Source organism: Polyodon spathula, chromosome 1, assembly GCF_017654505.1.
Source record: "Polyodon spathula isolate WHYD16114869_AA chromosome 1, ASM1765450v1, whole genome shotgun sequence".
Classification (NCBI taxonomy): domain Eukaryota; kingdom Metazoa; phylum Chordata; class Actinopteri; order Acipenseriformes; family Polyodontidae; genus Polyodon; species Polyodon spathula.
The window spans coordinates 53,037,849-53,054,900 of NC_054534.1; the positions used below are offsets into that span (position 1 = coordinate 53,037,849).

Genomic DNA, 17,052 nt, shown 5'->3' on the forward strand with positions numbered 1-17,052 from the left:
GATCGTTCTCTTCATTGTGTACGGTTTGCAGCGCTTTGAGGATAGCCTGCTCGTTCTCGTTCATTGCCCGTTGGAGTGTTTTTATCATTATAGTATTGGCATCATTCTCAAGCACATCATTACGATGGTCCTTTGGCAGTAAATGTCGTTCCCGGGTTGATGTTGTGTGGTTGTTACACCCAACTGTGAATGGGTTTGTTTGGTTTTTAGAAACATAAACCTGGGAAAACATCTTATCGCTGCCCTCGTCAAAAGTAAGCTACTTTTGTTTCTTCAACCATTATTACTATAATACTGCTTATTTTTATTGTGTCTGGGGAGGGGGACACACAGGCACATTAAGAGCAATTCAGAAGGACATTTTTTTTATTTCAGGGGGCCATTGGTGTGGCCTAGTGCAAACACTGTAAAGTGCACCACTTTTAGCAGAAGTTTGTGGTTTTAGAACCACTTTTAGCTGGTTTGATTGTGGTTTTGTACCTATGATTAAAACAGCTTTTTAAGCAAAAACAACTTATGTGAAAAAAAGGAAAATATCATCCATCCAAGGTCACAGCTGCACTCTGAGTTATCTAAAACCAGGCACGACAACGCTAGGCAAATGTTAGGAAAGCCTTACATAATCCCCCCTTGAACCCTGGCACAACTACAAAAACTTTTTCACACATGCTCACCTGGGCTTACCTGGGACAGTGACTGGCCAGTCTTAGGTTGTCAGGTCTGTCATGTCCTGGGAACCTCTGTCACCTACTTTCTACCCTGTTGTTCTGACAGACACCCACACCTTACACTACTTATTACAAGCTTTGCAGCTGCCGCTGCATAAGAAGTACAAGCTGTTTACAATGGTCACGAACTAAACAATGCAGGTAAACCACATAGAAAATTATAATTAGTAACATAGAACCCTGAATTACAATCATAATTTTAAAATAAATCACTGGTACCAGTAAAGAGCACTTTCTCTTCAGTTTCTCCATGGACCTTTAACAGTTATCTAATCCTCTCCTATAGCTTTTTGTACAGTTACCCAAATCCTTCATCTAGGAAGAAGTCACGCTGTCAACAGCACGAGAGGGAGAAGGCCCGCTCTCTCCAGTGTGAAAGGGAGGAGCCACGCCTACCCCAGAGAGCAAAGGAGAGTCACACCAGTCCCTCACGAGTGAAGGAGAGCAGCACCAGTCCACGGCGACCGAGGGACAGCTGCATCAATCCCCAGTCAAGGAGAGAGACTACTTGCTGATCTTACCTCCACCACCAGGGGGAGACTACCTGCTGCTCCCACCTTTGCTGCCTGGAGGAGAAGGGTATGGCTGCATCCCCGAAGACCCAGGCTGAGAGGCCATGTGTGCTGCTCTTATTTGCTGTGACTCTTGCGTATTTATTTATTTGTGTGTATTAAAAAATATTGAACAAGTACATATATTAGCATCTTGTGTTGGTCACATTTATTTTAATTGAACAGTATAAAACATTTGCATTTTTAAAATATAAAGTATATGGCTATTATTTAAAGTTGTATTTGAAAGGCTGTATTTATGCTCAAAGGTTCATATTGTCCGCAATATTATGGGGTCACCAAATATTTTCTTTTTTGGAACGGGGTCATTTGGAGATAGAGGTTGGGAAGGACTGGCCTACATTATAGTGCCTAAGCAAGAAGTTTCTGATTATACTAGTAGCTAGCATGAAACGAGCTAGATAATCTATCCATCCATTATCAATAACCACTTAATCCTTTACAGAGTCGCGGTGAGCAGGAGCCTAACCTGGCCGACTCTGGGCGTGAAGCAGGACTACACCCTGGGCAGGACACCAGTCCATCGCAGGGCACTGCACACACACACACACACAAACACACACACTGGGCAATTTAGAGTTGCCAATCAACCTGAACAGCATGTCTTTGGACTGTGGGAGGAAACCAGAGTACCCGGAATAAACCCACGTAAACACGGGGGAGAGCATGCAAACTCCACACAGACAGACCCCCGAGGCCGGATTTGAACCCAGGACCCTGGCACTGTGAGACAGCAGCGCTAGCCACATAAAAATAAATAAATAAAAATAAATTACGTTTTTACTTTTATTTTGTTGTCATAATGTTGTCCCTTATTTTAAGCACTGTACTTTAGAGTAACTTATGCTTTAGTTAACGCTAGCTGTAATAAGCAAACGTTAATGTTAATTAGTGAGGCTGGCTAACGTTAGTAATGAATTTGTAGTCAAGGACTGTTAATGTTAGATAGGTTGGCTGATATGACTAAATCTGTCACATTTCTTAATTTCCCCTTAAAAACTAATATGTGGCTAATACGACTTTAAATTAATTTCCCCTTAAAAACTAATATGTGGCTAATACGACTTTCAATTTGTTGTCATGAAAGCTTAATGTCCCAGATGGGGAATACATCCAGAAACTTCACAGGGCATACATCCGGGAACGTCACAGCCTGGTCGTGTCTGCTACGTCACATCCGGAAGAATTGAGAGGGATGGCTAAGAGGGAGAAACCTCTCAGCTGGGGTCTGGAGCTATACATACTTGGCCTGGAGACTACCCGCCACTCTTGCCTTTGCCTCCATGGGCGGACTACCTGCAGCTCCCAACTCCACCGCCTGAGGTCTGCCTGCAGCTGCTGAGCCTGCAACGCCTAGGGCTGCCGAGTTGCCATCACCTGGGGAGGCCAGCTCGCCATCGCCCAGGGATGCCCGTGTGCTATTGTTGGGTATGCCTGCGCTTGAGATTGTTTGCTGCTGACCTCCGGGGATTTTCTGGGGATGGAGGAGCCAGCCTGGGAGCCATTAATGGCACCACTGACAGCATTTCCGCTGTCAGCTGGGAAGAGGACGGGATTGCTGGCTATGGGCCCTTTAAAGCCTCTGTTCTTGGCCCAGGACTTTGAGCGGCACTTCTGTGACTTTAACAGGGGAGGTGGCCTGTGAGGCCTTGTGTGCTGCACAGGTGGGGGGATATGTGGCAGGGTGTCCCACCCCTCTGCGTGTTTTGTATTTTATGTTATCTGTTATATGTATTATTGTAGTGATGCACGGATTGTGGGTAATGTAGCAAAGGTAATGTAAAATGTATATTTGTATTTAGACACAGGGAAATGCACAACCACTTCACATGCAGACTAAAACGGGTATCTTCATCAGCATGGTGTAGTTTGTTAGTGTTTTATTTGACTATTTGTTTTGGCCACTGCACCGTTTTGTTTGTTCTATGTTGCTGTTTTGTTAAAACTTTTTATTTGTTCATTTACAATAAACTGGCGCAACAGCGCGTTTACTAAACAGACTGTATCCATTCAGTTCCTGGTCTGACGTCACCACATGAGCCATAGTGTCACATATCTCAACTTACCCAATATTGCACAGCAATTCGAAACGTTACCATAATGACAAACAGTAAATGTATTGTGAGTTTTGTACTCAAACATGGTCAGCTATTGCAGGGGAAAGGGAAAGTTTATTTCTGAAGCTGACCGTTAAGAATGGTGAAAGCAGAAAGCATAGAAATACTTGCTATTGTAATTAGGAAGTGTACACCTATATTTATATTACTGTAATAAGAAGTTGCTGTCCCTAAAATGGCTCACAACAATTGGATTTGGCAACACATTTATTTGGCCTAGAAGACATTGGCTCCTAAGGCAAAATCTTTGTCTGAAGCCCTGTATACTGAGCTCCGCTAGGAGTACGGGGTCTCCCTAAAGCTGCTTTTCATTCGGTTATGGCGGGATAGATAGAATTGCCTTTTAATCGATGGATCAGTAAGTGAATGCCCACTGGTCCCTTTTGTAGTCAATAGTGGCACATCTGTATCTATCCTACACACAAAGCAACCCCGACACCCCTTATTCTCAGGTGGCAGCTCCTCTTTGAATGGCTTCCAGGGAGCCTCGGCCAAAGCCTATTTTTCTAAATCTTTTTCTTTCAGCACCAATAACGGTAGCTTAAGGGTGGCCAGGCCTATGCTTATGCATCCCCCGATTGAGTTAGTATTTTGGGTACTGATGTAATGCAGGAGGTGGGGTGTGTAGTGGACTATTTGAAAAATGTATTACATGTTGGACAGGAAATAGGTCTTTGGTGCAGTATTCATGGTGTGTGTGTGTATATATATATATATATATATATATATATATATATATATATATATATATATATATATATATACATATTATGCTTGACGAACTCTTGCTTGAGCTCCTGCAACTTCTGACAGGTGGGGTTAAAGGTCAACCAAGCACAGATAGCTCAACAGTTTGTCAGTTTCCCTGGTGTTACAATTTCGAAGGATGAACACCAGATGAAGAAAAGGTCAAACTCATCACAGGCATACCACCATCCATCACCAAGACAGTCTTTCACTCCTTTTTGGGTCCCGTCAGCTACCATGACTTCATACCTGGGTTCACGGAAGCAGCAAACCCCCTGTATGACCTTAATAAAGAAGACGTCCCAGATGACAAGTTACCATGGACAGGGCACCACACTGCTGCCATGGTAGCTCTGAAAACATCGGTAACACAAGCAACATCTCTCATCACTAGAGACCCTTCAGCACCGTTTCACTTGGAGGTGGCAATAACTGCACATGCACTATCGGCTGTGCTCTCCCAAGAAAGAGATGGCAAGATGAGACCTATCGTCTTTGCATCCAGAGCTACACAAGTGCCTCCAAATACACAGCCTGTGAACTACATCTAAATGACACCTGTTGGGCTGTACAACTCTACTTGAGTGGTAGGCCTTGTGACAGGGTAGCCAAGGGTTGATGTTCCCAGACTAGACAGCCGACAGAGACAATACAGGCAGTTACTCGGGTGAAAAGCGCTCTGCTGAGCCGTTTTTGTTACGCAAAAATAAAATAAATATTGAAACAAAAAACACTGCTCACAGAGCAATATAAAAAGTTGGGAAAAAAAACAAATCACCAACACACTGACACCAAATAAATAAACAAGTACTGTGCTGGTGCTTCCAGCATACATAGCAATTGCTATTCTTTACTTTCTGATTTTTTCTTTTTGTTACTCACTCTTTCTTGCACAATTCCTCCTTTCTGAACACCCACACCGAACAAACAAAAGTGGTAGGCTTTTATAATTATGACCAGCTCTGAATTAACACTAATTAATCAATTTTGGAGAGGAGCACATTCTACACGAGTTTTGTAGAATGGGGCTTCCCCATCCATGCTGCCAAACAATAACAAACAAAGAAACTTTTTTTTTTTTAAATAAACAAAAATACATTCAAATCATACCGATCCAATAAACCATTACTGTTCCCAAACAATATTTTCTTTTAAATAATAATACACCAATACATCTGAAATCATAACAATACATTCACCCGTGCTAAAATAAACAATACATATATTTACAAGCAGGGCTTTGCCCCGACCCCTTTAATTATGTCCAGGGCTTTTCCTCTGCCCTGCCACACTCCTGAACCCCTTTATACTATATACACCCCATACCCCTTTCTCACTGCTACTTAACCCAAGATCCACTCAGTTGTCCTCCCAACGCCTTAGTTACTCCCTGCTGTTCTCATAACAGAAGGCACCCCCCATATCTGTCCCTTACTTCTCCCTCCTCTTCCCCGAACACATTATTAATGCAATCCCTTTCTAATGCCACACCCGTTTACATTGATGGTTCTAGCTATTATGTCAGATGTCAATTATGAATTATGTTAATTAATTGGAGACTGAAGTTGATGAGAAGCAATTATCCTCTGCTGTACGAATTAAAATGGTGTGCTGCTTTTTATACAAAAAAATGAGAAAAAACAGGTTTTACAGAGGATTTATACTGGACTCTGATGCCCCCTATAACATGAGGGAGTTATACAGTATTTATTTGTTAGCCTATTTGTTTTTCTATGGGTCTCTCACTATATCGCAGCCCTCGATATATAGCGGATTTATATTGGACCCCGACACCTGATATATTGAGTGGGTGGTGTGGTGGTGGTGTGTGTGTGTATATATATATATATATATATATATATATATATATATATATATATATATATATATATATATATATAGTAACACAGCAGCCACTCACTCTAGTTTGTTGCCCCTTTAAATGCAGACCCAGGAGACAGGAACTTGGTTTCAAAGCACTGACGTGCTATTTTTAATAAACAAACAAAAAAACAAAAAAACAAAATAAACAAAACAAACACCTAGCTCTATTTTGAGCACTAACTAAAAACACAAACAGGAACCTATACTATCTTGCAGGACGGCTAAGCCATTTACCTGACTGAACAGGATGGCTTTGCAGGGGTGACGTCAGACCAGAAATGCAGACTCCAAACAATGATGAATGGCGATGAATCTGAGATGCTACGGCATCCAGTGTTTTATTGTAAAATAATAATAACAAACAAAATATTTAAACAAAACACACAACTGAAAATAAAGGGCAAGTTGGCAAAAGGAAATAGACAGACAAACAAACAAAGTGGATGGACAGAAAACAAGTACCGTGCTGGAGCTTCCAGCACAAAATAGCAATTGTTAATATAACAGACTCTCTCCTTCTCTCTCTTGTTGTCTACTCATGAACACACAACCCAGAGCGCGTGAAAACATGTAGCTTTTATGCAGCTGTACCGAGACTCGATTGCTAATCAATCATTCAATTGGAGTCTCAGTACAACTGCACTTGAATTAATGGAAAGTGCAATTCCCTGTGCTCACATATTATACTTGCACGTGAAGTGCTGTGCAATCCTCGTGCCTAAATACAAATATAAATTTTAAATACTTGTGCTCGTAACCCATATTTATATCCTGTGTATAAACACCACTACAGACAACATAAAACACTGATAAACATAAAGGGGCAGGACACTTCGCCACACTGACAAATAACAAACAAAACAAAACAGGTTCTACACCACCTTTTTTTCTTTGTATACGCTTGAGCACACTATCAAACGGTCTTCTATACACTCCAGCATCCCAGAACACACTGGCTGCTTCCTTTAGATACCCTGCACTTGGCTAAAATGTCCAATGATAGCCAGGTGCAGGTGATAATTAACAATAAAACAATTATCAAAAGACAATTAACACATGTTTTTTTGGCAGAGAGGATATTAACCCCCTCCCCATTATGCTACTATATATATATATATATATATATATATATATATATATATATATATATATATATATATATATAAAATTAAATTATTTCTGGAAATGTTTATGCAGTAGCTTTGTATTATATATGTATGATTGCTATCTGTGAGATTTAGATACTGGGCTCTTTTCACAAGGCTTTAAGTTATTGGTTATAAGACCATAGCATACTTTAACATTCTTTGTGATGCCACATTCATCGCCCCACCTAGTGGATTTTTAACACCAGTCCATAACACTTTTTAACCAAATGTCTATTTTATTTGTAAAACAGACTTATTAAAACATTAATTTAATAGGACATGTGTTAAAGCCGTGTCCTATTAAATGTGTAAACGTGTTGGACCCAATGCTGCATACTAAAACAACAGTAATAGACCCTTCAAAAATGTACTACATGTATTTGGTTAAATCAGATTGATTATTCTTTACCATGTATTGTTACAAAAGTCGAACATTAATTCATATGTTTAATGTAAAACATAGGATTAAACTTGGTAATACTTTAGAGCAATTTAATAGGCCGTGAAATCAGTGCCAGATCTAAATAGTGCCACAATTTAAATACTAAAAATAGAAGCAGACTTAGTGTTTTACTTACTTTTAACAAAAAGTACACTGAAGAGACTGTCGAACACACAGAGCTGTTGGTTTTCTCAAATTCCCTTTTTATAATGATTGAAACAACAATAGCATTCTGACACCATTTAGAACAGTTAAATATAATGTACCACTTTCCCTGGAATTCAAATCTACTGAATGTATTTGTGGGATCTATTTTAATTCCACTAGTACAATTACAAACCCTATTTATATATGTTTTAGTGTGCACTGGTATAACTTTAAACCTAGCTCCTTGTACATAGTCTTACTTACTTTACATTTTATTATGACTTCCATGCCTATTGTTTTAAAATGCATGATGGAACAATTGGCTATCAGTCACGTGTAGGATGCTTCAGTTTAATGTACTTCTTAATAGTTCCAAGAGGGAAACAGCTGCAATATTCAATCAATCGCTCTATCACTCACTGTGGCAGTGATGGAGCCCTACGCATGAATAGTTTTATATATATATATTGTGTGTGTGTGTGTGTGTGTGTGTGTGTGTGTGTGTGTGTGTAATGTTAAATAGTGTAAATACTGTCTAATTATTGTAAATAGTTAATGGAGAACCTGATGCTCCTGGGACAGCCTACCAGCTGTGGAATTCTAATTAGCAGATAGGTGTGTTCCAGTGGGGCATCAGGTATACAAATTAGGGATGCACCAAATCCAGGATTCGGATTCGTCCTGAATAGCTACTTTTTGGAGAGGGGTATCTCTGCAGCCTGAACCCTCCAGCCGCGCAGCTCTCGTCGTGAAGCTCCAACGGTGCAGTCATGCATGCGTAGGTTGTAAAAGATGTCATTATTGTGCATGACAATAAAGTTTGTGTTTAATAGTTTTTTTTTTTCCCCACTTTGAATTCAGTTGTTTTATTTCCTTGTTTGTTTGTCTGCTAAATGTCTGTAATATAAATGTTTTTAAACAATCTATTAAATAATGATGGTTTAATCAAATCAAGGCTTAATATTAGTGGGTTTTTTTTCAAATATTTTTTTTTCAAATAAATGCATTTCAAGATCTGCTCCTGGTGAGCTCCTTGTCATTGTCATACAGTGTGATATGGATAACTATAATAATATGTACTAATACACACAGTGATATGCATATTACCATATAATCTGACATTCCCATTGCAATCGTGTACTACAGTCATCTGTATTTAAATAATTATAAACACTGTTTCAAAATGTCCCTTGTATGAACAAGACAGGGTCTCCCCTAATAATGAATAAAACAATGAAAGATAAAATATATATTTATGCAGTTAATGCAGGGTGACCAGATGTCCTAGTTTAGCTGAAAGTCCTGGTTTTCTATTAAAGGTCCCGGTGTCCAGACATGTTTCTGAAAATCTTAAAAAAGTCCCGGTTTTTAGCCACTACCTTTAGTGCGACTCACTCTAAATAGCTTTTGTTAAAATAACATGAACAGCATCTTATATAACTGGCAAGTTGAAAACTAAATAATAAAAAAAATCCTGTCTGGGTACTCAAGAACATTATTTATATAAAGTGATTAACACAGGCATACACATACATGCTTAATGCCATGCAGTTTCATTTAGTTTATATAAAAATATCATACAATTACATGCAACACTGGTGGGATTTAGTTAAGACAGTAAAGACAGTAGCAATATAATGCAATATTGGTAGTGAACCTTAGCCACAAATATACTTGAGTGTACTGAAATTGTGTGGCCTTAGAAAGCTGTTAAAAATAAATATATTAAAAATAATACATTATTAAAATGAGGATGGCTATTTAAATAACTATTAAAAAAAACCTATATATAAATAATATAACTAGTCTTATCAATTATCTAACAGTGTGTCCCGGTTTTGAGCTTTGAAAATCTGGTCACCCTAAGTCAATGACACGTCATGCATGCACAGGTATTTCACGTTAAAAAAAGTTTTTGGAAAATAAAGGACATTAATTAAAATGACATTGCTCTGATTTAAACTAAAAACCAACTAAATATTTTACAGCCTACAAAGGGTATGTTGGTATCGGGGGAATTATTTTTTCACTTTTCACTTTGTTACTTTTATTGTGACTGTTAACAGTAATCGTTTAATGGGGGTGTTATGAAGTTTCCATCGGCTACATTACGATAGGGTACGAAGAGATTATGTGATTGGGGAGTTCAGATGAACGAGCTTGCCTTCAGCAGTATAATGATGACGTCTATTAAAAGTTGCGCACACACAACTGCACAGCTGGAGCACACGACGAGAGCTGCACAGCTGGAGCACACGACGAGAGCTGCACAGCTGGAGCAGCATGACGAGAGCTGCACAGCTGGAGCACACGACAAGAACTGCACAGCTGGAGGATCCAGCCTGCAGAGATACAGTGTTCACTCAGAAAGCCAATCAGCTGCTGTATAGGTCTGATTGATGGAAAGATTCCTCACAGGCGTGTGTTTGCTTTTGTTAACAACTAAGTAAAATAATTTAATTAATTTAGCAACAGTTCGTACAATTCACACTCACTTTCCTGAATGCATTGCAGTTTATAGAGGTGAGCTACAAAACCTGACTTTTCTTAAAGTGTCCCAAGATTCTGAAGCATGTTGGCAACCCTACTCTCAGATCAGGTGACACAGATTGAAACTTCATTAAAGAAAATAGTGGGTTATCCTTTCTTGTAAAGGTAAACATTTCTGTATTTTGATGTATCTATGGTGGGTGAGGGGGCTGGCGGTAAATTATGTAAGTTTCAAACTGAAATCTTATTCAGGGATATATTTCCATTCGGTAATAAAAATACTATGAATTAAAAGGCTCAAAACAATAGATTGTGTGCATCCGTTGTTCGTAGCTGCCAGTCTGTTTTTCATTCAACAGTTTCCTTCAGTTTTTTGTGACAGTTTTTGTAGATTCGATATTCGGTTCGGTATTCGGCCCAATCTCAAAAACTTGGCATCCCTAATAAAATGTCCTGTTTGTACACTGCAGAGCTGCTGCAAGGCCACAAGACAAAGTGAACCAGATTAATAGCTTAAAAACCAGGTCCTCCCATGTAGGGGAGTAGCGCATGCCGTGTTCACGGCTACTTTTATCTGTAGTTGTGTACTGTGTGTTTTGTTTTTGCTTTTTGTACACTTTGTTGTATGTCCTCTGTGCGATACAATTGTTGATAGTGTCATGTGAGCAGTTTGTGTGTTTGTTTGTGAATAAAACCTAGATGCCCACGGGCATGTCAAGCTCAACCTCCGTCTCGATCTCCTGCCTGTCAATCAGCAGCAAATACACACCCACATGTCTCTACAATGTTACACTCACAAACAACCAATCATTAAATATTTACAGGTATTAAAAGCATGATAAAAGGACTGGATGTTACCCTGATTTTATTTTTTATTTTTTGTAATCTGCTTCACTTCCTGGGTATGTGTCTCGAACCCTGAAGAATTGCCTGGTGCAGCATTGCTATGCATAAATTACTATTTAAATGGGTGAGATAAAAATGCAGAGAGGCTAGGACTATGCCAAGGACTTCTGTAACTATAGTTACAACAATTTTAGTTCTTCATTCCAAAAAAGTGTTTATGCACACAAAAAATCAAATCCAAGCTCCCAACTGTTGCCCAAGTGAAGTTTTTCATTTGTTAGTGCTTATCATATTATTATTATTATTATTATTATTATTATTATTATTATTATTTATTATTATTATTATTATTATTTATTGATTTATTGGACATACATTTTCGGTATTGTTAATATATACCTTTACTTGAACATTAAAATTATAATTTCTTTCCTTGTGGACGTAAACCAAACACATGTCTGCCACTGCACTTGAACACAGATCTGTGAGGAGACCCAATTATCTCTTACCAGAATGTGATAGAGATTTATACAAGGTGAACGTCCAGGCAGGGACTAAAGGAGGTAGGTCTCCAAGGTATGAGAGAAATAGAGAAAATATTGTAACAGAAAAAAAAAAAAACTATTTCAAACAAGGCAAAAGTTTCTGTAGTAAAAACAAAATCAGTAATGTGACATTGCAGAGATAACTTGTGATACTAAAAATTGCAATGGAAGAGTGTGTGACATATACAGTTGTAGTCAAAAGTTTACATACCCCAATGGAAATTTATAATTTCTAGAAATTTCTTGAAAACAAAGAATTATAGGAAAAATCTTTTGTAGCAAATGTTTTTTTTTTTTTTTGTTTTTGTGTGGATAAAACAAAAATCTGATTTAAAAGTATTCTATTTAATGCTAGTAGTACTGCTACATTAGGATGATTGCATTAAATTTGGAAAAAGCCTGGTGAGGCGTACTGGAAAGAAAAGAAAACCATAGTCTGGTTTCTAATGAAGCCTATGGCATGGTCCTGGTCTGGAAATTCTTTCATCAAGAACAAGTAGAAGAATTGTAAGGAATCTTTGGAACTGCCAAAGATATTCAAAGTGAACTGGCTGCAAGTGGGACTGGGGTTTCCAATTCAACCACAGGTCGAGTATTGCATGGCACGGTGAAGGTCTCAATGGTCGGCCAATCTTAGAAAAATGAAGGATGTTTGCAAAATGGCATTTGAATGATAGATATGAGTTCCGGTCAAAAGTTTTGTGGAGTGATGAAATAAAAATCGGGCTATTTGGTCACGCTGATAGTCGCTAAATTTGGAAAAAGCCTGGTGAGGCGTACAAAGAAAAGAAAACCATATCTGGAATGGCCTAGTCAAAGTCCTGATCTTCATATAATTGAGAATCTTTGGTATAAGTTGAAGAAGGCTGTGCAAAAGAGAAGTCCTCGGAATTTGAATGAACTGGAACAATTTTTGCGTTGAAGAAGGTCAAAATTCACTAAAGAATCATGCCAAAATTTCATTCACAATATCCTAATTGTTTAAAAGAGGTTATTGCTAAAGGTGCCTCAACTAGATATTCATTTCATTTACCATGTCAGGGTATGACTACTTTTGAATTAGCATTTTGGGGGGTTTGCAAAAAAAAAAAAAAATGCTGAAATAAATCTAGATCTACTTATTGTAACTTTTTTTTTTGCTACAAAACAACTGTATATGGGCACCTCTAATATTCCAATCACTATGGAATTAGATTCCCTACAGGGAATTAGGGGCATCAATGTTATCCCAGCGTACATCTGAAAGATGCTGAACTGTTTTGATCCATTACAAAGTAACTGAACCTTAATGCAGTAGATATGAACTGTCTGTTATTGCTGCTATTGTTGCAACTCAGGAACTCAGGAACACTTATATATCAATACATTCCGCTTCATCATAACTAATCAGCTTTGATTACAGATTATTAAAAAAACCCATTGAAGAACAAGGAAAGTGTATACTAGATTTTTTTTTTTAATGCAATTAATTGTCATAACCCTGATTTCAAAAAGGAATTTAAAAAGATGCATACACTGGTACCTGCATGTCATTTCCACATGAATTACACCAAATGAAAATGACTATAACATGTCAGATTTAACTGTCTTGGGCTTCTCACATCATTTGTTGAGGTGTGGAAGGTCAGCAAACTCAAGTAATAAAGGAATCCTTCATATATCCATAAACAAAGAGAACTTGGGCTCAACTTACGATGATTTTTAACATATTTCACATTCAGAAGCAAGTCTTTCTGCATGGAAGGGCGTATGGCATTTGTCAAATTCTAAATATGAAATAACCCCTCAAATGAAGTATCACAATTATATGCTTGGAATAAAACAAAACTCACCCATGAGTTCTGTCTGTGGCTTCTGGTTCTCTTCCTGGAATATTATCAATAGATGTCTTCATGGGTGAGTGCATCAGTGCCAAACATGAGGCAATCGACTGGTTTGAATCCTCTCTGCAAACTGCAATTAAAGATTAAACACACATTTAAAGCACCAATGCTGATTTATATTGAAGCTGACAAGTTCAAAATGGAAACACCTGCCATAGCTATCAATGTGGTATACAGCCACTATGGGAATAACTGATTCAACAGATATAAGGGATATGCCACCATCCCTTAATGATTTCACTCAGGAAAGTTGAGGGTAGAAATGTGCAGAAGTCTATACTCTAGACTGGCCTAGTGATTGTCACCGCATTTTATACTATTCCTCATGAAACAAACACAACTACTGCATCAGCCTTTAAAGTCTGTCTGAATTGAAACAGGGAGATGACACTTTTATATATTACAAGTCAGGGATGCCATTCACATAACAAACGATTCAGTCATTTACACAGAAGTGGGTGCTACATATAACAGATGCTAATAATGTACTCTTCAATCCCGATATATCTATAATTAAAGATAATAAATTCATGACATAATGGAAAGATATAGTATAGCACAATAAAATGGGCTCATTAAAAATTGCCTGCAGCAAATGAACTGAAACATTTTTAATTAGAAATGTGGAAGAATTCAGCAATCATCTGCATACATACAGTGGTTTGGTACACCTTGTGCACTACAGTCAGAATATTAATTAGTTTACAAATATTATGATAAATCTTCAGTTTATGGTCCTGTATTTTAGTATTTTAGATATGTTTAGATATGTTTTTAGAGAAATCTAAAATTGTTTAAAAATACAGATACATGCATTGAACTACACTGTATGTCATATCTGGAATGTATGCACCCTGTGAGCAGCTAGGTTACATGCCTTGTATAGTATCTATATAAATACTTTAGTGTTAAGTGATAAGCTTTCCTTTTGTTTTTCCATTTCATGTGAGGTTTAGGGTGAGGTAATATATCTACACACCACACTGCAACGAGGTCCATAGACCACATAAACCATTAAGTCTTAATAACTTAATCTGTGTTGCTGGTGGTGACATTGTGGCTGAGTGTCCCACCCCTTTATGTTTATTAGTGTTTTAAGTTGTATGTCGTGTGTCAATGTCGGTGTTTATGTATAAAATACACGGGATATAAGTATGGGTTACGGGCACAAGTTTTTAAAATGTATATTTGTATTTAGGCACGAGGCTTGCACAGCACTTCACGTGCAGGTAAAATAATATGTGAGCACAGGGAATTGCAATTTATTAATTCACGTGCAGCTGTACCGAGACTCCAATTGAATGATTGATTAGAAATCGAGTCTCGGTACAGCTGCATAAAAGCAGCATGTTTTCGCTCACTCTGGGTTGTGTGTTCGGTGAGTGGAGAAGGGGTGTGGAGAGGAGAACGTAAAATAGTTAAAGTTAAAATAATTGATTTCACTCACCGTGTTTGTCTGTCCGTCCACTGTGTTAGTGTCGTAGTTCGTTTAGTATTAATTTGTTTTGTTTGTCTGTTCATTTTGGCCTCATGTGCTGTGTCCTGTTTTGGTGTGTTGTTTTTGTTTAAATCTTTCGTTTATTATTATTTAGTAAATATACTGACCACGAAATCGTCTCAGTTTTCATCTGCCAGTCCTGGTTGTGGAGTGGATTTCTGGTCTGAGGTCACCCCTGTAAAGCCATCTTGATCACAGACCTACATAACAATTTTAAGATGGAATATTGAAGGCCCTAATTCTATGCCTGGTCCCCTGTCTCGATTACAGTAGACCCTGACTAATTAGAACCAGCTAGGACTGTGTGGGACATATTCCCTGATTATGATAATAAATTAATGTGTATTAGAAATGTAACTGGATACATTAATGAAACCGTGTGTCTTGAGAAACAGGGCAAACTGCTGTGTCTTAAGAAACAGGGCAAACTGCTGTCTTGGGAAAGGGACCTCTGGTTTGCAGACATATTGAACTATGTGACCTACTGATTAGAGGGCTGGCGCCTGAACTGGATTAGGCTGAGCGGACAGTTGAATCATGCACAGATAATTAACACGTGGAATAACAATCGTTTTGACGCAATTAAACTAAAGATGTTCCTGTGGAAAAGAACATTAAAAGTGACTGAGTTTAAAAAAAAGTCAAGATACACAAATGACCTCATGAAAGTGGCTATTAAGCAGAGTGAAAAAGACTATAAATATCCCAACATAACTGAACATTTTGCTCTCCACATCGAATGCTAAACAAAGTGCTGTCACTCTGCTAAGCAAAGCTGCAACTCCGGGACTCTGCCTGAAAATGGACCCAAGATGAAGAAGTAAGCTGCCAGCGAATCAACGACCACATGCAACAGGACTGAGGCCCGGCTGGAAGACTGCCATAAAACTTACAGCGACAGTTATCAGACAAACCAGTCTGGGTCTGCTGTACACCTAAAACCACAGTATCCAAAAGAAACTGTGCCCTGCTACCTGTGTAGCTAAAAGATTCAGCAAAGAGGACAGAGCGGATGGGCGCTGTTGTGGATCCTATACCAAGGATTGAAGACTTTGTTGCAGCTGTTTGTTGATTCTATCGAGAATTTAAATCTTTGTTGCTGAATGAGATCTAATGTAGGATTGATGACTTCATTGTGGAGAGGAGTTTTTGTACTGGACACTTCAACAGATTGAGTTTCCAAACAAGCAAACCAAAAGTCTAAGCTTCAAGGAACCGTTGAGTATAATTCTAGTTGCATTTTCCTTTCATGGAACTAAATTAATTAATTGTAACACATTCACATAGAATTGAACTTATTTACTTATTTAGTTTGCACACTTTGCATGTGAAATAACTTTTAGTGAAACTTGATGAAGTAACTATAAGTAATCTACCTCATATTCTTGTATGAAGAATTTCTTTAAAAGTAAACTTGTCATATACTTAATCTAGATACCATTAATAAGCTTAATGTAATATATTCTAAGATTGTCTGCATCGTCTCAGTTGAGGCTCTGTTCGTGTATATGTGTGTGTGTGTGTGTGTGTGTGTGTGTGTGTGTGTGTGTGTGTGCGTGTGTGAGCAAGCTACTAGCTATGCAACAGCCTGCTTCCTGTTGAAGCTGGTGTTTGTGTGTGTGGAGACAGCCGGTGTAATATTTCAAATGTCTGCTAGCCAGCATGAGTGTAGTGTGAGCTTTTTGAATTGTGTTTTTGCTTAGAGAGTAAGAGATTTACTTTGTGACTTTTCTGATTTCTGTTTATTATTTGTGTACTTAATAAAATACTACTATTGATTAACCATCCCTTGTGTCTGCGCGTGAATGTGTGTTCATAGTAAATCCTCAATCTTTGTAACATGTCAATGAAATATTGTTAGTAAGCGAACTAATCAACCCAGATAAACATGAAATGATCAAATATTGAATTGTTCCTACAACTGGAACCTGTTCAATTTAGTGATTTATTTATGTTTTTGATGCTCACCCAAATTACATTTTATCAAATTATTTAATCAGTATTC

The 17,052-nt window shown here is 38.1% G+C and overlaps 1 protein-coding gene across 1 annotated transcript in view; it reads right to left on the reverse strand.

The window, feature by feature from the left end:
* The window catches only part of LOC121321320 (serine-rich coiled-coil domain-containing protein 1-like), a 244,462-nt gene that overhangs the window by 114,612 nt on the left and 112,798 nt on the right, over positions 1-17,052 (reverse strand). The window contains exon 5 of the mRNA XM_041260247.1: positions 13,499-13,619. Within this exon, the coding sequence (XP_041116181.1) occupies positions 13,499-13,619 (121 nt within the window). The remainder of the gene's footprint in view (positions 1-13,498; positions 13,620-17,052) is intronic.